Here is a 25,811-nt window from a genome sequence, read left to right on the forward strand (position 1 = left end):
CACGCTCTCTTGTCCCGGAGCGTGTTGGGCCTGTGAAGACAAAGACCCGATTATTAGCTGTGATCAATTGTGGGGACGGGATGGAAATTTCTCTTTCAAAGTTCAGCTTTGAAGCACAGATCACATGTTGCTTTTTTTTCTTTGCTTTTTTTAAAAGGCATTTTTCATTTGAGCATGAGCAGTTGGTGTCGTGGATCATGTTTGCTGAGGTGGATCTCGAAGCACAGACGCTCACCTCACCTCAGCTCAGCTCAGCTCAGCTCAGCTCCACGCCCCCAGCTGTTCAGGTCCAGACGTGTCTCACATCTGGACACGAGAAGGTCCACGTTCCTCTGAGAAGGTGTTCGAGTCGGTGGCATGCATTTGACTCGGATGAGCCAGAAGAGCAGCACAAGCTCATGACTTGAGAGCAGTGGTCCCAGTGAGACGCAGAGCTGGTTATCACTCTGACACCAGAGACTGAGGAGATCTCTGAGCTGGGACAGTGTTGAAGGTTTCCTTCCCTGTGAGGCGAGTGTGAGGTGATCCAGAGGCTGCTGGAGGTCCAGGAGCCAAACTCAGCACCAGACAGCAGCTTCTGAGCTCAAAGGAACAAGCCAAGGTTCCTTCATCTTCAGGAGATCCTTCAGACAGCTCAGCCTGCCTGGTTCTCCTCACCATCACTGAGCTGAGGGAGCTCACACTTGACTTCACGTGTCTGTCCTGTACCTGCTCTCCTGCTGAATCCACGACAGCGGGAGCACGAGCCGTCGCTTCTCTCCACCCACACAATGGTTCCATTCTTGCAGCGGGAGGGAGGCGTGAGCCAGCGTCGTCACTGCGGCCCACTGCTCCTCAAAGGCTTTCAAGTCTGATCCGGGTCAGGATCTGTCCCCGACCCGGAGGGACCTGCAGGTTCCATGATCCCAGCTGATGCAGCTGAACAGCAGGTCCGTGTCGCCAGGAGTGTGGGTCCAACGTCAGCAACACGAGTCAGAGAGAGGTCGGACACTCTCCAGACCTTTGCCTCAGACCAACCGAACCTCGGGCAGATACATCGGTCTCACGCCGAAGACGGTCAGATCATTGCTGTGCTCAACACTCGAGCAAAGCAAGGAATCTTCCTGTCAGACATTTGATCTGGAGAACCGATGCCTGCTGCGGGTCCATGAGGGCGGGCCACCTCACGGTGGACCGGAGCCTTCCTGAGGCCGGCACTCAGGAGCCATCAGTCTGCGGTGGGCGGAGTCTGTACCAGAGACCCGAGGGTCCCGGCATGGCCCGTCAGAAGGACCCGGGGCCCACGGTCTGAAGCCTTCTCTCATATGAGGAGCACAGCCTGTGGTCACGGCCGTCACGGTCACATGGTGTGGCCACGGCTAATGAATGTGGGAGCGCTGGCGATGGCCCGCAGGAGCCTCGCTCTCATTTGAGAGGAACAAAACACTGGTGGCCAAGTACGTGGCCGGATCCGGCCATCAAAGTGTGCTGGTGCCAGATTCACTGGGGCCGTCTGAGGCCACAGTCCGGCTGCTGTGGCCTCAGACGGAGAGCAGTGGGTCAGGAAACAACGCCGCAGCAAGCAGCGCTCAGGTAAAGATGAACCACCTGACACATGGGACTGAAGCGTGGAATGCTAGTGCTTATGATTGAAGGGCAACAGCAGGGCCTCTGATCCGATGAGGATCTGATCCATGCTCCTCTGGGTGCTTCCATGAGCCTCCTGCTGGTGAGCACAGACCCACCGGCGTCCAGATCATGTGAGGAGAACCAGTGAGAGTTGGAGGCTTCCGTGTTGTTTCTGGACAACATCTGGACCCCTTCAGACCAGCAGCAAGGCAGAGGGCATCAGAAGCCTGTGGTCTGCTGAGGAGCCCGGGGCGTGTGAGACCTTCTCAGCGGGAGCTCGGGCTCTGCAGCTGTGTCCCTCAGAGAGCACGTGGGTCTGAGGCCTCTGACTCCACCACAGTTTCTGACCTGAGGCCAGTGGTGGCTTGGGGACTCCTTGGGTCCTTCAAGCTTCAGTGGAGTGAGGAGGGGATCCAGATGAACCCAGTGCGCGCAGCCAGGATCATAAATGGCGAGTCACAAGACGAGCCACTGTAACTTATCATACTTTATGATCCTGCACTGAGACACCAGGCTCTCGGGGCTCACAGCTTAGCTTCCAGGGACTTTACAGAAGATGTGGTCTGAGCGGGAGGAAACCACGAGTCCATGAACTCGCACGCTCTGGGCTGGAGGGTCCCGTGTGCCACAGCAACCGCCGACAACAACGGAGCAGTGTGGTGGACATCCCACTCCGAGTCTGGCCTCCTGCTTCCATGAGAGCCTGGCGAGGGGAAGAGGGCGACACTGGAGAAGAATGGAGCCACAGGGAGGAAGGCAGCGCTGGACCTGCAGCTATTGTGTCCCGGCACAATACTAGACTTCCTTCAGATGCCAGACACCACAAACACTCCAGCTCATACATGGGACCTGAGCAGCAGGCAGCTCGGCACCAGGGCCGCTTCCTCTGGGGATGTGGGAGGGAGCGAGGGGGAGGGAGCCAGAGAGACTGGTACTAAACTCTCGCTCCACTGCAGACCTCTGGACACAAACTTGTCTGCTCCCCGCCACAGTCTGGCCTCCCCGCCGCTCCGCAGGTGTCTGACCTCTGCGCTCCTCCACAGCAGCCACTCAGCCACCCGGAACCACGCGAGAGTGGACGGAACAAGGCTTCTAAAGTGAGAACCACTGGACTTCAGCTGCAGCTCAGAGTTCAGCACAGCAGGTACGGAAACACGCTTGCTATCCGAGTCAGCTGCCGAGCCGTGAGGGACCCGGAGGCTCGGATGGTGGGGGGTGGGTCTGGCTCTGCCGAGTCCACCGGGAGTTGCCGTGGCGATGCGGGCCTGCAGTGGGAACAGAGGTGAATGGTGATGGCACGTCGTCGCGACAGCTGCGTGATTCACTTGCGCGCTTCACTCACCTGCGCCACTGACCACTGCAGACGGGCAACACAGAGAGACGCGGAGAACCTGACGCTGTCTGAGCAAACCAGAAGCTTCTGCCATGGTTGGACTTGTCTGCTGTGAGGCTCCCGTCACAATTCATAACAATATCACTTCCTCGTATAGACTTTCTCTTGACCCCTCTCTTGCTCTGTGTGCGTGCGTGCGTGCGCGTGTGCGTGCGTGCGTGCGCGTGTGCGTGCGTGCGTGCGCCCTGTACACAGCACTCTTTATTGTTCAGCATCCTGTGCTGCCGTTGCACGCACACTCACTCGTCTCTCTGTCCTTGTGAGGACCTCTCCGGGCCATCACCCTTTCCCCAGCCTCTCCCCCTGAACCAGACTGGAACACAGTTGGAATCACCCGTTAGTTTGTCGGAAGCAGCGACTTGAGGCTTAAAAGGTCCCCACGAAGCAAAATGTTCTCACAAGTAGGTGTAACTCAGAGAATTGGTCTCGCTGCTCTCAGAATGGCTGCTGTCTTGCTGCTGGCCTCCTCACCTCTCCACCTGCACCTTCCTTCTCTTCACTCAAGCAGACGTTCCTCCTGGAACCTTCTTTGACTGAAGCTTCCCAGCAGAGGAGCAGGAAGCTCTCCCCTCCTTCTCTTCCTTCTCCATGACGTGTGGAGCGCTCCTGCTCACCTTCTCTCCTGCCTGCCTTCTTCCACCTTTCCACCACACTCCTTCTCCTCCCTCCTGCTCATGTCATCCATTATGGTTCGCTTCTGAAGGTTTAGTCCTTCTTCCTTCATCTAGTTTGTTTTTTTCATTTAACCTTTTATTCTTTCATTATTCCTCTTGTTCCTGACCTCCTCCCATCCATGTTTGCGCTTGGTTCTCCACCATCCACCCATCCATCAGGACATCAAACCTTCCATGGCAGCAGACTTTTCTCATGGATAAAAATAAGTGTGTGCTGATGGATGAGACCATCCGTGTGTGTTCGTGTGTGTTTGGGCGGAGGAGAGGGGCGTGTTTATACTGCCTCGGACTGGAGACCCAATTTGAGGAAGAAGACTTCAAACATCAGGAGGTGACTACAATCGGGTCACAGTCTGATCCAGAGTCCTGGTTCAGGTGAGCCATGTGTTTAGGGGGAGAGGCTGGGGAAAGGGTGACGGCAATGAGAAACCTCACAATGTCCCCACAGGGAGAGCAATACAAACAGTGTGTGTGTGTGTGTGTGTGTTGGCAGAGGAAGTCTAGTTTTCCTTCCAGAGGGACGGACAGCCAGACGGGGCTCTGGGAACCAAGAGGACAGCTAAACTAAGGCTTGGGCTCGGGCTGGGTCCAGGGTCACACGGCCCACATCTCACACTGGCACAGCTTCCATCCGCTAATCTCTGCGTCAGTGTGTGGCTCTGCGGTTATTAACCATCATTTGATTTGTCAGACTGAAGACTCAGAGATGCCTTCTTACATCACACTGCGTGAAGAAACAAACATCTGCCGGAAAATCCCATCAATGAACACTGGAATTGGGTTGCTTCCAGTTCCAGCACAGTCGAGAGCGACCTTCCGCGCGGGCGGGCCCCTCCGCGCGGGCGGGCCCCTCCGCGCGGGCGGGCCCCTCCGCGCGGGCCCCTCCGCGCGGGCCCCTCCGCGCGGGCCCCTCCGCGCGGGCCCCTCCGCGCGGGCCCCTCCACGCGGCCCTCCAGGGCTTCAGACACCGACACCCAACCACTTCCTCAATTTCCATTAGATCTCATCAGCTCAACAAAAAGCCGTGAAGGTTCAGAAAGCCTCCCTCCTTTCTAGCCTCAGCAGGACTCCAGCACTCACCTTGGCTTCTGCTCTCTCGTCCTCAGGAGGACCTCTGAGGACCATCTGACCAGCGATGGCTGACTGGAGTCTGCTGGGCAACTTCCTGGAGGAGGTTCAAGAACATTCCACGTCTATTGGCAAGGTATCGCTGGAGCTGCGGCTGAGCAAGAAGCCCAGTGGCGGCACACCTCACACGGCTGCACTCTCCTCTGCACAGGTCTGGCTCACCATCCTGTTCATCTTCAGGATCCTGGTCCTCGGCACAGCAGCCGAGTCGTCGTGGGGCGACGAGCAGGAGGACTTCAACTGCGACACGGAGCAGCCCGGCTGCGAGAACGTTTGCTACGACCGAGCCTTCCCCATCGCTCACATACGATACTGGGTACGACTGTGGGACCAGACCAACACCCTCCCACCCAGCTTTCCCGTCACCTGTCAGTACAGAGCACAACATCGAGCCACTGACGGCCAACATCCCTGAAATCTGGCTGCCAACTGCAGACGCCCCGAGCCGCTTCTGCTGTTGGAACAGGATGTTCAAAACGCGGAGATCATAGCGTGTGAGCGAGTCCACACCAGTGTGGGGCCAGTGTGAGGGCACCTCTCACTCTGGACCCCACAGATTTGAACTTGAGTCAAATCTGAACACACACGACGGATTCCACCTTCATGAGTCAACAGACAGAGTCTCAGAGTCAGTGACTCAAACCGACTCGGCCTTCACTCCTAACCTGTGGGTCACTTTCCAGGTGCTGCAGATCGTGTTTGTGTCCACCCCCAGTCTGATCTACATGGGTCACGCCATGCACACGGTCCGGCGAGAGGAGAAGAGGAGGGGCAGGGAGGAGGAGGAGGAGGGGGGGGGAGGAAGAGAAGACGACCCCGGGGGAGGAGACACAGGAGAGGTGGAGAAGGAAGGGATGGCAGGAGAAAGGGAGGACGAGAAGGAGAAGAGGGACGGCATGTCCTCGGGACAAGTGCGCCTGAAGGGGGCGCTGCTGCAGACCTACGTGCTGAGCATCCTCATCAGGAGCATCATGGAGGTTTGTGCTGCTCAGAAGCCGATGGCTTTGGGGGGAGGGCGCTGGGGGAGTGTGAGTGACCTAGGGTTGTGTGGTGTCCACGCAGGTGGTCTTCCTGTGCCTGCAGTACTTCCTGTACGGCATCTTCCTGCACCCTCTCTACGTCTGTAAGGTGCGGACTCACCTTGTCAGTAGAAGTGAGCCGCGCCCAGCCAGAACTCACCGCGTCTCTGGTCCCCTCAGGCTTGGCCGTGTCCCCACCCGGTCAACTGCTACGTGTCCAGACCCACGGAGAAGAACGTCTTCATCGTCTTCATGCTGGCGGTGTCGGCGGTCTCCCTGGTCCTCAGCGTGCTGGAGCTGCAGCATCTGGCCTGGAGACACTGCTGCAGGTAGGGACACACAGCCTTGGTGTTGGCGGGTTCACGTAGAGACCGAGGAGATGAACCTGGGGGAAGAGGAAGAAACACACCATCAACAGAAGTTCCTCACACAAAGCACTGATTCCTGCCTCCAACCACAGCAGTGTGGCTCTATCTGACTGGAGACCTTGATCCGGTGCTGCTGAGAAACCTCTCAGCTCATCTTTCATGAGCTTCAGTTCCTCGTGTTATTAGGTCACCAAGATTTAACTCTCTTCTTCTTCATCACCCCAATGAGCCAGTGCTCGACAGGCAACGCCAAGAGTCTAGTCCCGGCCTTGGTGTCGACCTTCACTGCTGAGACTTGTGGAGATCAGCATCACTCAGTGTTGTGTTTCGAGTGTGTTGTGTCCAGTGCTGAGGTGCTCTGAACTGAAAGCCCTTCCTGTTGGCAGGAGACTCTTCTCCAGGAGGTCTGTCTCTCCCAAAGCCGCCTCCCTGGCCCGCCCGCTGTCTCTGTCCCCCCCGCCACCATCGACCCCGCCGCCGGACTTCAACCAGTGCGTGATGGGGCCGCCGCACTTCCTGCCCCTCCCATTTCCCAACCACCGCTTGGCAAACCAGCAGAACTCGGAGAACTTGGCCACGGAGCAGCACAAACTGGCCACTGCGGTGGAGGAGGAGAAGCTGCTGCAGATGAGCTGCTACGCCCCCGCCTGGCCCAGTCCCGGCAGCGCGCCGCCGCCCGAGGCCGACTACCTGAGGACGGAGCTGAGCTGCTTCAGCCGGGGCAGGGACATCGCCTGCCTCCAGATGCAGGGCAGCGCGGCCGACAGGCCGCAGGTCGGTCCCAGGGACAAGCGCCGATTCAGCAGAGCCAGCGGCGCCAGCAGCCGCAGGGCAGATGACCTCGCCATATGACATCAGGCCGCCTGCGACGGACGGGTCACAGAGCGTCTTCTGGGTTTCGGCCAACGTACGGAGACGGAGAGGAGCCGCGGACACTGCGGGGGCGGAGGCAGATCTCATGACGCTGATGGCTGAACCAAAGACTGCAGACATACGTTCCAACTCGTCATGAGGTCGAGACTTTGGCTTCCTTCTCACATCAGCCAGGACCTGGCGCTGTGCCCGCGTCGTCTGGATCTCTGTGGGACCAAACACGTGTCAAAGGGGAAACCTGGACTTTTTCTCAGTGAAGAGGAGCCTTTGCATGTTTTTTCCTAGCTGTTATGAGTTTTACCTGTAGTTGAGCTAAACATCCGAGTGTCCTTGTGTCTGTTTAAACCAGCGTCTGTGCACCGACTCTCAGAGTTCAGACATGACAGCAGCGCAGGCTGAAAGATGAGACACTGACGTACGGCACTATCACCACCAGCAGTTTCTTTCCATGTACCGGATATAAAGTGCAGTCGAAATAAACCGGCCCTTCATCTGTGTCGTTTCAACTGGTCTGAGAAGGTCCAGCATGGACGTGCAGAAAGGAGGCTTCAGGTCCTACTCCTGAGCTTCGTTCTGTAAAACCAGCGCTCGGCGAAACTGAAAATCAGGCAACGTCACATCGATCTGGATGGAGGAAACAGAATCAGAACGGACAAGACGGACAAGGGAGTATGTGCTGGACTCTCTGGGGAAACATCATCAGTTTAACTGATGATAGCACAGCATTCATGGTGGTTCAGTCCAGAGATTCAAGCCTTGAGTGAGGGGCAAGGCTCCAGAACCAGCAGAGGATGCGAGGGTCCAGGCTGGTTTGTCGGGGGTCAGCATTTCAGGGGTCAGTCCAAGAGAGGCTTTAAAAGCTCAGTCGCCGAGACCTAATCGAGGATTCTGAGGTGGACCAGCCGGTGGAGACCACACCAGGGTGACCAACGAGAAGGCACTGTGCTGGATTCTGACCCAGTTACTGGACGCCTCGGGGTGACCTCCCACGTCTCTTCTCTTGACCTTCCAGCTTCCCCTCCTCCATCCTGAGCCACAGTGAGGCTGGGTCCAAAGCAAGCATGGTGGCTCCTTCCCACCATCGAACCTCCAGCTCCATTAGAAGCACTGTACATCATGGCCTCAAGTGTCCCAACGGACCATGTGAGCACCAAACAAGCCACAGATGATCTCTCCAGCGGGGCGACCAAAATAGCGCGTTCCCACAGCGACTCTCACACTGGCATCATTGTCGAAGGGACGGTTCGAAAATAGAAGCTGAAAACACAGCAGGAATGTTTGGGAAAAATCAAAACACAGAAGGGCTGGGAGAGAGTCGCGTTTCCGACTCTCAGCTCCTGGTTTCAAAGGCGCGTCAAGCTGAAGCTGCCGCTTCAGTCTCCTCATCAGCAGCACAGTTCAGACATAGGATGACCAGTGCACACTGTGAACGGTGCTGCGTCTTCATCATCATCATATCCTTCTGCCTGCTCATCGTTATGAAACAGAGAAAGTCATGCCTCTGCCCGCAAGCCTCAGTCAGTCTGTCTCCATCTGACAAACTAACTCAAGAAGCTGTCAGGAAGCACTGACACTGGGCCGCAGGGCAGAAGACGACCTTGCTGGGGTCGTCTGCTCAAACGTTCAGGAGGGGAAGGAAATCAGCCACGGTGTCTGCGGACACAGAGCGTGTGCGGATTTGTTTTTTGAAAAGAGAGAAACACACCGTAACCATTGTGTTTCTCCTCTTGTTCCAGACATCATGACAAACAGCATCACTGAGACTCCCATCGACTAGTTTTCAGACAGAATGTGACACGAGCACGTTAGACTGATGCATGAGCGGGACCGAGTCCAGTCGAGCGCCGCACGCGCTTTGACAAACACCACTGCCCCCCTCTGGTCAAAATCAAAACTACAACCTTCATTCTTCAGAATTTGACGTAACTTTTGCAGCCCACAGTTTCATATCATTCCTGAGCGACACAAACACAACCCAGTGACAACACGATGACCGGCGTTACTCCTGCGGTGACTCGAGGTTGGTAACGTGAAGGAGGAAGAATCGCGGCGTGGCTGAACTTGTCCGCTGCCGGACACCGTCCAGCAGCAGGTTTGTTGACATTTCTTCTCCATCAGCTGACCGAGCGGACGACACACCTGGCGAGTCCCCCGGCTTCCCTAAACAACCTCACATGACTCGGCCCCGCTGACGGTGACTCTCAGTCCGCACACCAAGCCCGTCGCGCGACATGCTCCAGCTGTTTGGATGGACGCTCCATTCCAGCTGAGCTGAGCTAAGCTAGCTAGCTCCCAGCTATCCCGCGCCAGAAGAGAGAGCCGGAAACAGCGCGGCCGAACATGGAAGGCACTCTGCACAAGTGGACCAACTACATGACTGGTGAGGCACCGTCTTCACATGTCGCCCTCGGCTCACTGCGACTGGAGACCGGACTCGGAGGCTAGTGTGACGTCACTTCACGGGAGCACGAGTTGGAAACACTCGCGTCTGGGAGTCTGAGGCCACGCTAGCTTGAGCATGCTTTGAACCGTCTTTCTTGAAAAGTGCACCGTGTGGAGCGGGGGCGTCCTGCTTCGCTAGAGACACTTGCGAGTCCATTTGAACCATGAAGGAAGAAGTGCCGTTCAGAGCCTCTCGGTGGCCCGTCCATCCACAGATGCGGACGTTACGCGTCACCAAGGAACGACGTTCCGCTCTTCCCCGTTAGGAAGAAGGTGGAAGGAAGGCAAACCCAGACGTGTGTAACAACAACAAGCACGGACCGTGAAGTCTCCCGCTTCACATGACATGGGTAACGGCAGCATTATTATTGACAACAACATTGTTGACAATAGCTGTCCACAAACAAGGCCAGTCTCTCTCCTTACGAGACAAAGTCTCGGCCCAAGTTATCACATCGTGCAGGTCAATCCTGTCCCCAAACACTGGGGACTGAAGGGGTCGCTGAGCCGACGCGCCTACACTAAGGCTCCAGCTCAAACATGTTTTTAAGCAACATTGCACTTTGACTCGTGGCTGTTGGACTGGGTCCACCTTCATCTATCCTCCCGGGTCCCACCCTCACCCTCTTCATATCCTCATTGATCTCATCCATGGAGCTCTGCTTGTCTGCTCCTTCCGCTGCTGGCTACTTCCACATCTAACACTCTTCCTCCACCACGTTCCCTGAAAAGAGCATCTTCCTCTCTGACTCCTTCCCGTACATTTCATGAATAGTAAGAGCCGTCTTCAGAACTGATGTATCCGGTTCTTGCCCTCGCAGGCTGGCAGCCGCGCTGGTTTGTCTTGGAGAACGGTGTCATCTCTTACTACGACAGTGAGGATGATGTTGGCAAAGGAAGCAAAGGCTCCATTAAGATGTCCGTGTGTGACATCAAGGGTTAGTGGACACTTCCTGCTTCTGAGCGAATGAGCCCTCCTCCAGCACTTCCTAACAGACTTGCCTGGGTTGCAGTTCATCCGACGGACCCCACGCGGCTGGAGCTGATCATTCCAGGCGAGCAGCACTTCTATGTGCGAGCAGTGAATGCAGCGGAGAGGCAGAGATGGCTGGTGGCGCTGGGGTCCTCCAAAGCTGGAACACTAGACACCCACAAACACAAAGGTACAAGATGTCCCGGTGTTAGTGCAGATGATTCTAGCTATTGAGAAAGTGAGATAACTCGTCATGTTCTACAGATATTTCATCTGATTTTCATGGGTTTATGGAACAAAATATTCAACATTTTGAACATTGAAGTCAGTCGTCTTGAAATGTTCAAAGGCACTGAAGCACTTTTGAGGTTCAGCAGGGCCTTGGCTGCAACCACCACACACAACTGTTGTTTACTGGAAGACGGTAATCGTGGCTCCTTGGGGTCTGCCTTTCAGCTTCATGTGACCTGAATCATCCTCAGGTTAGAGTTGAATCAACACTGCTGTCTCACGTCTCTTCTCAGGTCCAGAGTGTCTGAAGACCAAAATGTCAGAACTCCGTCTCTACTGTGACCTCCTGGTGCAGCAGGTGGAAACCATCCAATCCCAGAGCAGCACGGACATGGCGACCTCGCCGACCTCCGAGGTAACACAACTCACCACGCCACCTCTCATTCTTGATGTGGTCAGCAGTGACCTGGCCAAGCTGTTCGTGTGAAGATTGTGCCAGTGGGGGGCAGTGCGACTGGGACCGGGAACTGAACCGGCAACTCCTGGAAGAGGTCGTGCGCCCTCAGGTCCAGCAGGAATTGCAGAGCAGAGCCTTGGAGACGATCGTCAGTCAGGGCCATTGAGGTCCTGGGTCGGATGCTGCAGAACTTTCTGCTTCACCTGCTCCTCACGTCAGGAAGCCGAGCGGTGGTGCCGGTACAGCCCTGACTGGAACCCTGCTATCTTGGAGGTCAGCTGACGACAGCATGGATGAGCTGCGCAGCTCCAGTGACGTCCGGGGAGTTGCTCTGCAGCGGCTCCAGTGACGTCCGGGGAGTTGCTCTGCAGCGGCTCCAGTGACGTCCGGAGAGTTGCTCTGCAGCGGCTCCAGTGACGTCCGGAGAGTTGCTCTGCAGCGGCTCCAGTGACGTCCGGAGAGTTGCTCTGCAGCGGCTCCAGTGACGTCCGGAGAGTTGCTCTGCAGCGGCTCCAGTGACGTCCGGAGAGTTGCTCTGCAGCGGCTCCAGTGACGTCTGGAGAGTTGCTCTGCAGCGGCTCCAGTGACGTCCGGAGAGTTGCTCTGCAGCGGCTCCAGTGACGTCCGGAGAGTTGCTCTGCAGCGGCTCCAGTGACGTCCGGAGAGTTGCTCTGCAGCGGCTCCAGTGACGTCTGGAGAGTTGCTCTGCAGCGGCTCCACTGACGTCCGGAGAGTTGCTCTGCAGCGGCTCCAGTGACGTCCGGAGAGTTGCTCTGCAGCAGCGCGGCCTCCTGTTCGCTCTGAAGTGGAGGAATGAAAGTGCCTCTGAGCTGGACTTGGTCTTGAACGCTGCGTGGTTTGCCTCCGCAGGTGTTTCTCCTCAGTGCCACCTGTGCCACCTTCCTCAGGACTCTGGAGGAATGCATGACGCTGGCTAACCAGAGCTTGACAGCTGACCTGCGACCCCCCGAGAGAGTAAGTCGTTCCCCTCCCCTCCTGTCTGGAAGGAGTGTCCAACACGTGATCGTGCTCTTCTGTCCAGATGAAACGCTCCATCAGTCACCCAGGGACCTACAGCTTCGACCGGTGAGTTCAGCCCTGACTAAGAGCCTGGCGAGTCTCTGAGCTTGGAGAAGCGCAGGGGGCGGTTGACGGCGAGCCTCGTGTTTGGCCGCACGGGGGCAGCATTGTTCATCATTAAGCCACGTTTTTCGGTCCTTGGTTGCATCATGCTCCAAGACTGGCAACACTTTGGTTTGTTGTTGGGGTGAATATTGCTTCTGTTTCAGCCTCAGCCCCGTTTTAACTGTGACCTCGGAGCTTCTCTTCTTCAGCAGCGCAGCGCAGCGCAGGTGGCGGACGGACAAATGCTGCTGAGAGGAGCTCATCCAGTGGGCTGCTGCTGTGTTCCGGGCGCTGTTGACGCTCTTGCCTCTGTGTCACCGAAGGTCCGGCCAGCTGAAGGAGTACCTGACTGGAGGTCAGAGGTCGACCCAGCGACGGAGCCGAACCTGCTCGGACAGCTCCGTTTACGACTCGGAACGTAAGTGGCCTGAGGTCGCACGTGTCCCTCAGTCTGGCTGTGTTTACCATGCGTACGCGCCGTAATCCCTGCTCCGTGTTGTGAGAGCGGATTAGATCACGACTTGACGAGTGAGACTCCACTGTCTCTCCTGTCTGGTCATTACGGCCATGTTCTTTGCTTCTCTGCTCAGTGCTGTGACAAGGCTCTCACCGTTTACTGCAGGTCTGTTGGCCGGCCCCCACAGCGACTCCTGCTCCATCCCTGAAGAGTGGGGCAGCGCGAGCCCAAAGACTCCGCCCACGGACACAGACACCGACTTGTCCATCTGAACCAGAAGCAGCGTCTGAACCAGTCCTGAGAGCTGGGACCAAGTCCAGACACCTGCCAAACACAAGCACCTTGTTCCTCCAGAAGTAGTGATTTAAATGGTGTGTGTGTGTGTGTGTGTGTGTGTGTGTGTGTGTGTGTGTGTGTGTGTGTGTGTGTGTGTGTGTGTGTGTGTGTGTGTGTGTGTGTGTGTGTGTGTGTGTGTGTGTGTGTGTGTGTGTGTGTGTGTGTGTGTGTGTGTGTGTGTGTGTGTTTGCTTGCAGCTCAGTGCAGAGTGAAGGTGTGGGGCTGCAGAGTGCAGCTTCAAGTGTGAAGGAGAACTCTGTGGAGTGAGATGATTGTATCGGGCAGCTTCCTGTCAACATGAGCCGAGTGTGTGGACTCTTGTTTTGGAGATCATGTTGTTCATCTTCATTTGCCTTGAACATGTCCCTGTGCTTTCCTGCCAAACTCAAACTCTGTGACCTGAAATCACTCTGGAGTTTGGAGAAGCTCAATCACGATCCAAAAAAAATCTCTGTTGAGCTGGTTGCACAATTCAGATCCAGAAATCTTCGCTCATGATGGGCCTCAGAATCCAGGCTGGAAAAGAAGGCGCTTCTGCGGTGAAGACAACTGCTCCAGGTCAGGCGGCGTGGGAGTCATCGGGAGCTCCACCTGGCTCCCTGAGGGAGTGTGATCTCCAAGGACGCTCTTGGTTTAGTTCCAGTGGCTCTATAAGCCAGCGTCTCATCGGCATTTTTAAATGCAGAGCGTCTGGCCTCTGAGTCGGAGGCCGTCGTCCTCAGTCAGAAAAGACTTCGGGGCTCCTTGTCAGGACAGTTGAGTTCTTCAACACTGGCCTCCTCACCGACTGTGGAGTGGTGAAGAAGAAAACAAGCCTTGACACGAAGCTTCACCTCACTTCAGCTCCATATCTACAGCGGCTGTGCTTGTGTTGCACCAGACTCTGAACAGCATCGTGAAGAAAGCCTTGAATAAAGCAGCGCATTGCTACATGTGTCTGAACGAGTTCCTGTTTCTCAGGTTTATTGTGTCACTTTGACTTCAAACCTCTGGAAAACACGCGTGCGAGCGGTGGTAGAAAACTGAGCTGTTTTCCCGCTTCAGTCAAGATAGAGTTGAAACACAGTGAGGTGAGACTCACGGGGGACTGCTGGCCTCCACAGCCCCAGGATCACACGCCTGCAGGGGAGAACACCCACGATGAGGCGATTTCTCCGGCGCTCTCAGTGCTAGAGAGACGTCTTTCTCGCTCGCTCTGGAAGGAAGGTGCACAGGTGATGCGGCATGTGGCGAGGCCCATCTAGCGACGGGTGCTGCTGACCAGTGCAGCAGGAGGACTAGACCGAACCTCGCCAGTCTTGGACGCGCGTTGAGCCGTTTCCCCTCCGGTGATTCAACGCACACGATTCATGTGAGCAGGGTCAACAGCAGTCCGGCCGGCGGCTGACGTGGGCTCAGTGCCGGTCATGCTGGCCCCAGGTCTCCTGGAGCTCCAGCGAGAGTGAGGCCGAGGACACTCTGGCACCGGGGACACGGCTGTGGAGGTTAGACAAACTGACAAGCGCTGCACTCCACCTGAGGTCTCAGCACTCCAATGACACCTCATGACATCCTGATCCCTGCTGACAGACACCAGCGGGTCCAGTGAGGAGTGACAGGTTTTCTAATCAGAGGTGGAAGAAAACCAAGCTAAACAAATAAAAAAAAAAAAAACTGCAAACAACTCTGACAATTAGGTTGCCGGCCAATGTTTATTTGCTCAGTCATATGAATTGGATTTATGCAGCTGCCAGCACGTATGACTGAGTCAACACGACTCAACTGTCACGAGGGCGGTGTGTGTTCTGCAGGATAATCCTGTTGTGCGAGTGTTTGCAGAGGGCGTGTGTGAGAGAGGAGCCAGGAGCTGCTGAGGATGACCCACTGATCTGAATGTCCCACCTGCACTTCAGGATCGGACGTGCGAGGCTGGAGCCGCTTCCACACCGAGGAGACGCGGAGGTAAGCTGGCTTCTCTTTCACTGGTGGCATGTGTGAGGGTAGACGGAGCACGCGGCCAGCCAGGCAATCACAGTGGTATGAAGCCAGGGTGCAGGAGCAGGTCCAGGTCACGGAACATGCAGCGACTGTGGGGAAACGCTAAGCACAAGTAACAGTCAAATATCCTCCAATCAGACTTACAGTGATCACGATGGAGGCCACGGCAGCAGGCGTCTCCTCGCCTTGCTTCATGGTTTTGGGTTCCACAACAGATTAGCAGCAGATTACCATAAATAAACTACACGTCCACGTGTGCATTAGCAGCTTATTAGCCAGTTATTAATCATTCTAAAGTGGAATAGTGACAGAACGTTCACTGTAATGACAGTGTTATTACAGAGTATGAACTGGAAACAAGCAAGTCATTTGTTTATGAAAGGGGATCAAGTGTATCCGCCCTTTCAACACCGCAGCAGATGATTCCCACCTGGAGTTTGCAGCAAACACGGTGCGAGTCAGAGCTTGAAGGGACTGGCGGATGTTGCCGTGTCGTCACAGAGGAATGTTGATCCACTCGTCGGGGCTGCGCTACATGGATGAGGAGTGACATATGACGGCACTGGGCCCAGGCCTACCTGCGGCTGAAGAGGATCCTGGCACAGCTGCTCTTCTCACGTGTGTCCAGCCTTCAGCAGATCATTCACGACTAGCTCCCACTAGATTCCAACACAGGCACCGACTCAAGTTTGCGCTCGGTCTCCAGCGTGTTAGTTGCCATGTTCTCTGCCGCTCACTTCCAGGCTGGCTGAGGCAACATCTGTGATGCAGATGCTCCGTCAGTGTCGGCGTGCAACAAAGCTCAGAAGCGGCACGAGGAGCAAGCCGTTGGACAGATTTACAGTACTGGGTTTGAGAGCAACAACGTGATGACGCAGAGCTCTGCCTTTGGACTGGGCTCACCTCACTCACAGATGCATGCGCCGCCGAGCCACACCTGGACCTGTTGTCCAGCATGCCATCTTCACAGCTGTGTTCTTTGTGTTGCAGGCAGTCGCAGAGTCACTGGGGGCAGCTGATGGTGGAAGCATGAGCGGAGAGGCAGGGAGCTACAGTCAGTATGGAAACAATGGCGCCATCCAACAGTGGAATTACAGGTCGTCTTTTGATTGGACAGGTCCGACAGCAAGGCTTCTGCCAGCGCAGCTCCACAATGCTGGTGCTCCACAAGAGAACATGGTCCTTTATTCAAGATTCCTCTCTCGTTCCCATCCAACGGTGAAGTGAAACAGACTCACGTCTGTCTGCAGGTGGCGTCCATCGCTGACCTGCGGCTGTTTCGCTGCGCCGGCTGCTACAACGAGACCAAGGTGGTCGGCTCCTTGAAGTGCGAGGACTCGGATGCTTCCAGCGAGGACTCCGAACCAGAAGAGGACTCCGACTCAGAAGAGGAGCAGAGCATCTCGGGGCAGGCCATCACAGAGCTGAAAATGTTTCCTGAAGCAGAGGAGGAAACGTCACCGACATGTGAGTGAGGATGGCCAGAGGGCTCCACAGGGAGGAGATGCTTGTGTCTCTCACAGCTGCTGACTCCACCAGGAGGAGCATTTGACTGCCCAGTTCCAGCTCATCTTCTTGGACGACGTGTGATGAGCAGTCATTCCTGATCAGCCAGCTGGGTGCTGAAGACTGAGGGGTGGAGGTTTAGCTTGGGGTTGGAGAGGAGGATGGAGACCTACAGTGTGAGGAGGGGTGGGCAGGAGGTGGTGCAGGACACCACGGTTGAGGGAAAGATGAGGAGCCTGAAAGGAACTGACATCTAATGTGGAAGACAGATGAAGCTGAACATGTACCTTTTTCTGCCCCTCTCTCAGCCCCGCCTCCTCGCCTGACTCCATCCACATCTGAGACCCTGCATGCTCTCCGCTGACCCCTGCTGGACGACAGGAGCACGACAGCCACAGGCGGACCGGCGGACCGACACCCCCCCCCCCACAAACACAACAGACAGACAGACAGATGGACGGACGGACGGACACTGAAGAGCTTGACCCTGCCGGACATGTTTGGGTCACCTGAGCAGAACTCTACCTTCCACAGACACTTTGAGCCAAAGCTTCCTACAGCAGTTGAGCCAAGACCTTTCTCCGGGTCCACAATGGTCACCTGACTGGGATTTTGAAGCAGCCACCTCCTCCTCCTCCTGATGATGATGATGATGTGTAATGTTTGTGTTGGAAGTGAATTGCACTCTCATGTTTCTTTGCTCCAATGCGATGTGCCGACTCAGGGTTCTGACCACCCACCTAATGTTGTGGCTGTAACGGAGGACACTCCAGAGCTGGAGCCGACTCCTGCTTGACAAGGAATCTGGCACACTGACACACTTTCAGTCGCAGACGTCACAACTGCAGATGGTAGTAATGATCGAATCAGAGATGATCTGAATACAGAGCAGGACTAGCAGCCGTAGCAGCGAAGGTTTGGCACAACATCAGGTGAGTGGTCATTTCACCAGGCCTCCTGAGCAACATGCTCCAACATGGACAAGCGAGGGAATTAAACACATTGGACCAGAGTTTTTACTCTCTGAAAACAGAATGTTTCTCATGCTGCAGCAACAAGAGGCTCTTTGTGCACGCGAGTGTGTGTGTGTCCCACCTACAGGCGTCGCTGCATGTATCCTGGTTACTGCGGAGCCTTTCCATCTGTGCAGCCAGCAGACCATGATGTCACCGAGAGCTGCTGCTGCTGCTGCTCTGAGGTCAGGAGTGAAAGAGCCCTTATTCAGGTGACAGCACAAGTGAAGCACGTGTTGTTGCGCGAAGAGTGGCACAACATTCTCCTCCTGCCCGTTTGGCTTCCCATGGGGAGTCCAGCTTCAGTTGGCAGCACACTTCTGGGGCTTCACGGACTGATGAGGTGCTCTGCAAACATCCCAACCATGCACCAACCACTGAGCCAGACATCAGTCAAAACACGGCCGTCACCATCAGACCTGAAGGTGGCAGATTCATTTGTTGACACTTACTCCTCCCACAGAACTTCCTCGTCCTGTCTGCTGTGACTGGTCACTCAGCTGTATTTATTGCTCTGCGTGACCACGCGGTGGGGCAGCAGGGAGTGCAGCCCGGCGCACTCCCCGGCTGAAGTCAAGCCAGCGTTCACCCACTGACCTCACAGACGGTGAGCCACCTGCAGCAGCAGCGCAGGCCACTGGGAATGACACTGGATGAGGTGCAGCTTCAACAACAACAATAAAAAACAACTCCTAAAGTCCGGCTCATTTCCACATGATCCTGCCTGCACTCGCTCTCTGGGCCGCTTTTCAAAAGACGGAGCGGTGGAAACCGGAGAGGAGTTTTATTTTTAGCTGAGCAACAGTTCAAAGGACTTGGGACGACATGACCACACGAGCAGGAAATGAATTTCAATTCAGTGTGGCTTCACCTCAGAGCAACTGGTCCTCTAACACAGCGCGGTGAGCAGGAGGAGAGTCAGGGAAGGGAGTCTCCAGATGTCCAGGTCCATCCAGGACTGAGGACCGTGAAGTCAGCCATTGCTTTGGCGACTGCTGCACACACTCTCAGCACTGTGGGGACGAGCTCCTGAGGTGGCCACCTGAGGCGCCTCCATCATGAAGAAGGCCCAGGGCTTGCAGCTGAGAGTCCTCGAAAATACTAAACATGTTGAGAGCCGACCGAAACCTGTTTGCTCTGCTACACAGCGCCTGACGTCCTATAGCTGAGGCCTTCAGCATCTACAGAAGTGGAGTCCAGACCGGGCGCGAGGCCATGAGGAGGCAGCGCAGCTCTGCTCCTCTCTTCACTCTGTCAATTAGCCATAATGGACGGGGCTGCCTACAGAAGACCACTCCCTCCAGCCCACACTCTCTCCCCACCCTCCTCCCTCTTCCGTCCGTCCGTCTTGCCCTGGACCCTTCAGTCAGGAGGAATGGAGCCCAGCAGTCCCAAGAAGATCCAGTTTGCGGTTCCTCCGCTGCAGGGACAACTGGACCCTCAAGCTGCCGAACACGTGAGTCTGGGAGCGATGTGGTCCGGGCGTGGGTGCAGGTCTGCATGTGTACACAGAGCACTCTTGTGTTGTGGTGAAATCCGAGCCTGTGGTCATGTGACCCAACCATGTCCGGCAGACTGAGCTCGGCTTCTAGCTCTCGTCTCTGACAGCTCTGAAAACAGAGACTGTTTTGAGCAGCACTTGTGCTTCAGTTTCCGCGTCTATTTCAAGCCACTTCCGCTGCAGTGTTTTGAAGATCACAACACGTTCAGAAACCTTCGGCGCTCCACTGCACAGGAGCTGCTCCAGAGAGAGGTTTCTGACACAGGGGAAGGGTTCTGCTCCGATACCACACCGCTGGCTGCTGATCGACGCATGACTGAGGAGACCTGGAGCTCCAGTTCAGCTGCAGCCAGCTGAGAAGGAACCGCAGCAAGTGGAGTCACTCTGACCTGAAAGGCTCCTGAGATCAGGCTGGTCAAAGCAGTATCCAGTTTCAGGGTTATCTCATTTGACAACAGGAAGTCGCTGCTCCATTGATTAGTCAGGGACACCTTTGGCTTCGGGACGGTCCGCGCACGCGTGTGGACAGTGGCTTCAGAAGGGAAGCTCTCATGAAGCTCAGGGACTCAGGAGTTGGTGGTCAAAGTCTGGCAGACTGCACTCAGCTCAGTTCTGTCAGATTTCATCTGAGTTTGACCAGACGGTGACCATGACAAACAGCATTCCTCCAGTGGGACGGTGCCATTTCAGCTGCAGTGGGAGCCAGAAGAAAGGACGGCTTTAGCAGAGCTGGGAATATTGGGACTCATTGTGTCTCAGCCTGGACGGGCTCCTGCGGTGGGCATGTGGCTGGTTCCGATGGAGTGGCATGCTCCGTGGGCGCCCCCTATAGGCACTGGAACACCTAGCCAGACCCTCAGAAGGTTCAGAACATTTCTAGCTTCCACACCGAGCCAGCCAAAACCAGCCATGGCATCGAGGGGTCGACCAGTCACTCACCTCACTGCCATCACATCAGCAGTCACACAGGTGCTTCACATGAGGCGTGTGTTTGTGTGTCCACCTCAGATCCGCAGAAGACGACCGACTCCGGCCACTCTCCAGATCTACAGGCAGCCTGGGACAGGTAAGAGAGTGAAAGCAGAGTTAGAATGGATCCTGTATTGGAGTGGAGCCGGGGCTTCTGCCAAGTGATCTGAGTCAGACTGAACAGACTGGTGCGTGCGTGTGGAGCTCAGCTTGTCAAGCTGCCCTCGTGGGGACGTTTTGCTTTGTGGGGACACTTGGCTGGAGCCCACAAGGTTCAACCACAGTTTGAGGGTGACGACTTCTAAAGAACTGGGTTTCAGTCTGGTTGAGGTGAGCCATGTGTTTTGGATGGTTAGGTTCAGGGGGAGAGGGTGATGGAGATACAATCGTGTGTGTGTGTGTGTGTGTGTGTGTGTGTGTGTGTGTGTGTGTGTGTGTCCAGCACGACATCAAACTGCAGTCCGGTCATTACACAGAGCCAGCTGGTCATGTGAGCGTCAGCTGGCAAAACAACAGATCAGGTCCACGACACGGAGGAGAGGTGGTCTTCTGGATCTCCATCCATGACTGCTGAGACACTCGCCAACTGTGTGTGGTGTGAGCCAGCTGTGGAACACGGCTGCCACCCGCTGTTCGCTTCTCCTCACTTGAATTTGAAAAAGGTATTGAGTTGTCAGGACTGAGCCTACATGATTCCAGCCTCCGGTGACGGGTGACATCACTGTAAGCCAGGAGAACTTTGGTTCACGATCGCAGCTCTGAACGTGTTTGTCGAACACAAACTCTCAGACGCACGGCTGGTTTGATAAAGAGGAGAGGCTGGAGTGGCGTCTGACCAGGAGCAGGCCAGGGACCGCGGCACAGGGGAACGACACAAACCTCCCTGCACAGCTCGACATGGACGCCTGTGCTGCGAGGAGGTCGCCTCGTGTGTGGTCCAAGTGTCGATCACAGCAGAAACCAGAGCACCAAGCTGAGCCCTGTCCTGAACACCGCTGTTCTCTCTGCAGATGCTGGAGATCAGAACGACGGCAGCGAGTCGCAGGTCTGAGCGGAAGTTGAGCTCATGTTTGGGGTGAAGCCCAGGGCTGTTTCTGATCCGTGCCTGTGCTGCAGGTTCCACACACCAACCAGAGGAAGCAGAGCACCTTGGCCCCGCCCTCTGCCAAAGGTACAGTCAGTTTCCTGCTCCACTTCCACTGGGACGCACAGCCAGGACCTGAGAACACGCAGAGCAGTCTCAGACTCCACACAACTGAACAGCAGCGGCTCCCAAACCTGAGCAGACACTAGTGAACATGTTCACTGCTGACAGAAAGGACCGTGTCATCCTGAGTTCAGGTGTCTCACACCTGCCACTGCGCTGCCTTTTCATTCCAAGTGAGGTGGAGGTTCAGCTCAGCTGAGAGCAGCGCTCGTCCACCGACGCTGCGTCCACTGTGTCCGCTGACGTTCTCCTTTGTAGCCAAAGCGTATTGTGATGAAGCCGTGGCTGAGTGTTCAGGACAGACACCCGGAGAGAAGAGCGGCTGCTCCGCTGACTGAGCTGGGTCATGACCGTGTCATGACTGCAGTCATCAGCCGGGTCTGCAACTGGATCTCGGCCTCACATCTGTCCATCCCAGCTCAGGATCGATGAAGTAAACCTATCCTGACCTGGGAAAAGGCTTCCAAGATGTCAGTCCAAGAGCAGCGGGGGCTGGTCAAGCCAGGTGAAGCCCCACTCCAGCTCTGAGGGGGGGTGGGTCTGATCATCTCAGATCATCTGACTTTATCAAGATGGTTTCCAGTTCTCCGGTACAACACCTAGTTGCTGGCTCAGGAGACAGAGTGAGCTGGAGAAGGAACGTGAGCTCAGATGAAGGGACTAAAGCTGCACAGACCAAGGGAAGCCACAGCGTGACTGAGGGGAATGTTGAGGTCGCGAACAGCTCCTCTGCAGCTGTGACCTCCCTCTCTGGTGTCGGCGCTCGGCTCAGCTGGGCTTCTCTGAGGAGGTCCGGGGTCACTAGGGGGGCGTCTGCAAAACATGAGAGAATGGACGCCCGATTCTGGAGCGTGGTCGAGCTACGGTCCAGAATCGGCTGAAGGCCTCAAGTCAGGGGCGGAGATGACACGTGGTCAGGAGCCTCGTTGGGACTGTTGAGCCAGAAGGACAGAAGTCTTAAATTCAGCTGCCATTTGAATCAGCTGACCAGCGAAGGGTAGTCCGTCATCAGCCAGAGACTTGGACTAGAGCCCAGCCTGCTGCTGGTGTGTGCAGCGGCTCTTCATGTCAGTGTTGCAGCTGAATAATGGATGAGCAGGCAGAGACCCTCTGTTGACAGAGCAGCAGGGAAGAGCTTTCTGGGGGCCCGAGTGCGTGTGCGTGCGTGTGCGTGCTTGCTTGCCGAGCTTCCCAGCTTGATTCTGGGAAGTGACGACACTAAAAGCTTTTCATCTTATTGATCCTGCCCCAGTGTGTGCGTCCGCCAACAGCATGAGTCGGTGTGTTTTCAGCTGAGGGAGACAGAAAGCAACAGAGGAGGGACTTTCATCAGAAGTGGAGTGAAAAAGCTTCTCCCTTCTGCTCTTTCTTCTCACCATCATCACCATCATCATCATCATCAATCACTGCTCCTGGCCACTGGGTGGCTCCTCGTCCGTGGACTTCAGATCTGCTTGTCTGAAGCAGACGCTCGGTCCCTGACTCTGACGCGGGGCCTCCACCGGGACGGACCCAGCAGAGCTGTTCGACCGTCTCCCCTGTGACTAGAAACAGATGTCTGCTTCTTCTCGCAGCACTTCCTGTCAGGGCTCCGCCTCCTCCACTCCCATCTGCTCCCTTCATGTCCACATGAATCACATCTCTAACAGCCCCTCCCCCCCATGTCTCCATGTCTCCAGTCCTCTCACTGTGTGTCCATCAAGCTTGCCGTCTGCTGGCGTGTTGAGGCTCTCTTCTCTCCTCAGACCTTCAGCTAGGGGTGGAGCAGCACCACCAGGGGGCAGCGCACTGCGGCACCGACAGCCCACCCAGCCCCATCTCGACCCAGCTCCACGCCGCCACTTCACTGTGGGCCAATCACAACGGCCCGGAGGAGGCCAATGGGAATGAGGCAGGGTTGTTGTTAGCCAATCAGGAGGGAGGAGTGAGAGCGAGCGACAGTTCAGGCGGTAAATACTTTGGATCAGTTTGTCAGACGGTGCCACTGACGAAGAAGAGACTCTACACATGTTTCACCAGTGTTCACGAGTGGAGAGCACCGGGCCCGAGACCAGAGCACAGGGCGAGACTGCGAGCAGCCTGAAGACTGCAGGGTCCAGAAGCAGAAGTTGACCAGTCACACGGCTTTAGTTCTCGCCGCAGAAGCAACGGGTCTGAAAGGCCTGGACTGGAACAAGCTGGTGCTTTGTTCTGCCTCAGGCCGCGTCAGCCGCCACTCAGTCTCGGGTCAGGAGGTCTCCACCGCTACACTGCGTTCAGTTCCATCCCTCTGTCCTCTGCATGACTCTCGCCCCCACATCCAGCTGACTAACCCGACTAACTCTCCTCCTGTCTGTCTGTCTGTCTGTCTGTCTGTCTGTCTGTCTGTCTGTCTGTGCTCGCCGTGTCTGCCCCGCCCCCCTCCGCAGACCTGTCACGTGACCTCAAAAAGGAAGCAGCAAGTCCAGACTCGGTCTCCCGGTAACTTCCCACTCGTGAGTCTCTCACTGCAACTCTTCTGAATGAGGTCGACGCGCTCGGTGGCAGGCCGCAGCACCCTCAGCATCATGTGCTCCTTCACCAGGCCACGAGGTGGCGCCCCCTGCTGGCCACCACTTTCCTGCCATCTGTATCAAACAGTGCGTGTGGCTTGAAGGGCTTGAACTGAGCGGGTTTATACTTGGCTCCAGATGAGCCCTCGCTTCTTCATGATACTCCCTTGAATCTGTTATCACTAAATACATCAAACCCACTGACTGATTGCAACTGAACATTTTCAAAAGAACTCCACCATCTCTGATCTCAACATCTGTCGGGCCCTCTAGCTGGGGACAAGCTCATCCGGGGACGGCGGGTCCTCTCCAGACAGGAAGGATCCAGCATGGAGGAAGACCATCACATGACCCAGAACCTGGAGGGGCTCAGCGCCAGCAGCACAAGTTCAGGCTCAGAAATACTTTCTTCTAAGATGGACAAGGTTTCAGAAGGAAAGCTAGAGCTGGGTCGTCAGTCGGGAAACTCAAGAGGTCCACGTGTGGGTGCTGCCGGTGGAGGGGTCAACTTCCTCTCAGCATTAGAACGACAAGATTCATCAAACCCTGATTCTGCTCCGAGAAGGTGCTGCAACATGTGTCTGTGTTAGCCAGGAGCAGCCGGAGGCCCGGACAGCAAGGCTGTGCAGCTCTGGCTCCTCACGCAGGAGCACGTCAACACTTGAACTAGACTCCAGTGAAAGTGACATGTTGACCTTCAGAGTCCTGCTCACCTGCTGCTAACCCGACGTCCCTGTGTGTTCGCAGGTAAACTGGACGGCTCTGTGATGGAAGAGGAGGAGGAGGAGCAGGAGGCCCAGCACGCCGACAACTGATGAAGAGACCATCCGTTACTTCTCTTTTTTACTGGCCAGAACCCTCTCAACACGCGTACCTTCTTGTGATTCATTCAAGATACATTTGATCTTTGTGAGCCCAGCTGTCGGATCAAATAAACCCTTGGTGTGACAGACAACTGGAGACGGCTGATGGAGTAGCAACCATTGTTCTGACGGGTTCCCTCCCGCTCATCTCTAGACTTCACGCATCGTCTCTCGGGTCAAAGGTCAGCCGCAGTGACCCGTTGTTGAACATGCAGCAGCATCCGTCCAGACTGAAGTGTCTTTTTAATAAAGAAAGAAAAGGTCGCACCACTCTGCTTCCTGGTCGACCTTCAAACAAGCCACAGGTGATGAACATGGATAGGACCCTCGTCCTCCAGCCACGACAGAACAATTAGCTACTAACTAGAGTGGAGGGAGCGGAGTGGCAGTCCAGTCCCACTCGCCCCGGCAGAGGTGGGTCGCACTCCCACCCCTCCAAGCTTTGCTTTTTCCCAAGGCTTCAACACAACAGCGTCATATTTGCGCTACTAGCACGGAGGCGGGGCCAACACGAGAAGGGTGTTTTCCAAGATCAGCGGGCTCCAGTTAAGTGGGGCCTCCGATGTTGTCGCCTGCCAGTAGGTGGGGTACTTCCTCCAGAGTCCAATTCTGACCTCCAGTTGAGACTGGTGGTATGGAAGCCTGCAGACTGCAAGGTTCCCTCCACGATCAGCTGCGGACCGAGTCTGACCGCTTTGCTTGGTGCGGCGCCCTGCGGTATTCACGCAAAAGTACAAGCTAGTTTTTATTTTAAAATGATCGTAATGTTTCGTCGTATTCAACAGAGAATCAAATGAGGGAACACGGATCAAAACCTTCTTGTTCCAGACGCGTAGTCACGTGACCGTCACGCAGCGTCTGCAGGTGCACGCAGGGACGAGGCGGCTGTTAGGCAGGGTTGCTCACCTCTGAAGCCACGGTCCGAGGTCAGGCGCCCCTCCGCAGCTCCGGTCTCTCAGGTCAGAGGTGGCACCGCGGGGAGTCGGGAGGTGAGGAGACCTGCAGCTCACGCTGGGCATGAAGACTTTGGAAGCATCGTATTGACAAGCCTCTCACCTGAACATGGAGACCAGATCCGTATTTCCTGATCCCCTGGGGACGCAGGAGAGTTCCTGTGGAGAGACGGGCTCAGGGGAGGCAGGAATCAGCTGGGCCACTCG

At 55.9% G+C, this 25,811-nt stretch overlaps 3 protein-coding genes across 6 annotated transcripts; all 3 read left to right on the top strand.

The window, feature by feature from the left end:
* The first annotated feature begins 2,500 nt into the window (after positions 1-2,500).
* Positions 2,501-7,711, top strand: LOC128764711 (gap junction alpha-5 protein-like). The gene is made up of 7 exons (XM_053874740.1): positions 2,501-2,752; positions 4,782-4,879; positions 4,955-5,119; positions 5,487-5,780; positions 5,866-5,931; positions 6,003-6,151; positions 6,577-7,711. The coding sequence occupies exons 2-7, from the start codon at positions 4,811-4,813 to the stop codon at positions 7,040-7,042; spliced, it is 1,209 nt and encodes a 402-aa protein (XP_053730715.1). The 5' UTR covers positions 2,501-2,752; positions 4,782-4,810; the 3' UTR covers positions 7,043-7,711.
* A 1,239-nt stretch (positions 7,712-8,950) lies between these two features.
* plekha3 (pleckstrin homology domain containing, family A (phosphoinositide binding specific) member 3) lies at positions 8,951-13,405 on the top strand. 3 transcript variants are annotated; one of them, XM_053875208.1, is made up of 9 exons: positions 8,951-9,083; positions 9,182-9,443; positions 10,327-10,443; positions 10,519-10,668; positions 11,003-11,124; positions 12,037-12,141; positions 12,209-12,252; positions 12,615-12,709; positions 12,914-13,405. In XM_053875208.1, exons 2-9 carry the CDS (start codon positions 9,404-9,406, stop codon positions 13,018-13,020), a joined length of 780 nt encoding a protein of 259 aa, XP_053731183.1. In that variant the 5' UTR covers positions 8,951-9,083; positions 9,182-9,403; the 3' UTR covers positions 13,021-13,405. The 3 variants fall into 3 exon arrangements, with proteins under 3 accessions (XP_053731183.1, XP_053731185.1, XP_053731184.1); XM_053875210.1 differs by lacking the exon at positions 9,182-9,443 and having other exon boundaries at positions 8,960-9,155; XM_053875209.1 differs by lacking the exon at positions 8,951-9,083 and having other exon boundaries at positions 9,162-9,443.
* A 5,511-nt stretch (positions 13,406-18,916) lies between these two features.
* Positions 18,917-24,913, top strand: LOC128765012 (protein phosphatase 1 regulatory subunit 1C-like). Of its 2 annotated transcripts, none has more exons than XM_053875384.1 (5): positions 18,917-19,036; positions 20,090-20,147; positions 21,061-21,095; positions 21,167-21,221; positions 24,536-24,913. In XM_053875384.1, exons 1-5 carry the CDS (start codon positions 18,956-18,958, stop codon positions 24,601-24,603), a joined length of 297 nt encoding a protein of 98 aa, XP_053731359.1. In that variant the 5' UTR covers positions 18,917-18,955; the 3' UTR covers positions 24,604-24,913. The 2 variants fall into 2 exon arrangements, with proteins under 2 accessions (XP_053731359.1, XP_053731360.1); XM_053875385.1 differs by lacking the exon at positions 24,536-24,913 and adding an exon at positions 23,666-24,001.
* Positions 24,914-25,811: the final 898 nt, after the last annotated feature.

The sequence above is a fragment of the Synchiropus splendidus genome, chromosome 9, assembly GCF_027744825.2.
Source record: "Synchiropus splendidus isolate RoL2022-P1 chromosome 9, RoL_Sspl_1.0, whole genome shotgun sequence".
NCBI classification, from domain to species: Eukaryota; Metazoa; Chordata; class Actinopteri; order Syngnathiformes; family Callionymidae; genus Synchiropus; species Synchiropus splendidus.

Bases quoted from the DNA above. Each gene is read 5' to 3' on its own strand.
- LOC128764711 (XM_053874740.1), top strand. From the start codon at position 4,811: ATGGCTGACTGGAGTCTGCTGGGCAACTTCCTGGAGGAGGTTCAAGAA. The intron at 4,880-4,954 runs GTATCGCTGGAG...TCCTCTGCACAG, and splicing joins ATTCCACGTCTATTGGCAAG to GTCTGGCTCACCATCCTGTT. The intron at 6,152-6,576 runs GTAGGGACACAC...TCCTGTTGGCAG, and splicing joins GCCTGGAGACACTGCTGCAG to GAGACTCTTCTCCAGGAGGT.
- LOC128765012 (XM_053875384.1), top strand. From the start codon at position 18,956: ATGGAGCCCAGCAGTCCCAAGAAGATCCAGTTTGCGGTTCCTCCGCTG. The intron at 20,148-21,060 runs GTAAGAGAGTGA...TTCTCTCTGCAG, and splicing joins CTACAGGCAGCCTGGGACAG to ATGCTGGAGATCAGAACGAC. The intron at 21,096-21,166 runs GTCTGAGCGGAA...CCTGTGCTGCAG, and splicing joins ACGACGGCAGCGAGTCGCAG to GTTCCACACACCAACCAGAG.
- plekha3 (XM_053875208.1), top strand. From the start codon at position 9,404: ATGGAAGGCACTCTGCACAAGTGGACCAACTACATGACTG. The intron at 11,125-12,036 runs GTAACACAACTC...TTGCCTCCGCAG, and splicing joins CGACCTCGCCGACCTCCGAG to GTGTTTCTCCTCAGTGCCAC. The intron at 12,142-12,208 runs GTAAGTCGTTCC...TCTTCTGTCCAG, and splicing joins ACCTGCGACCCCCCGAGAGA to ATGAAACGCTCCATCAGTCA.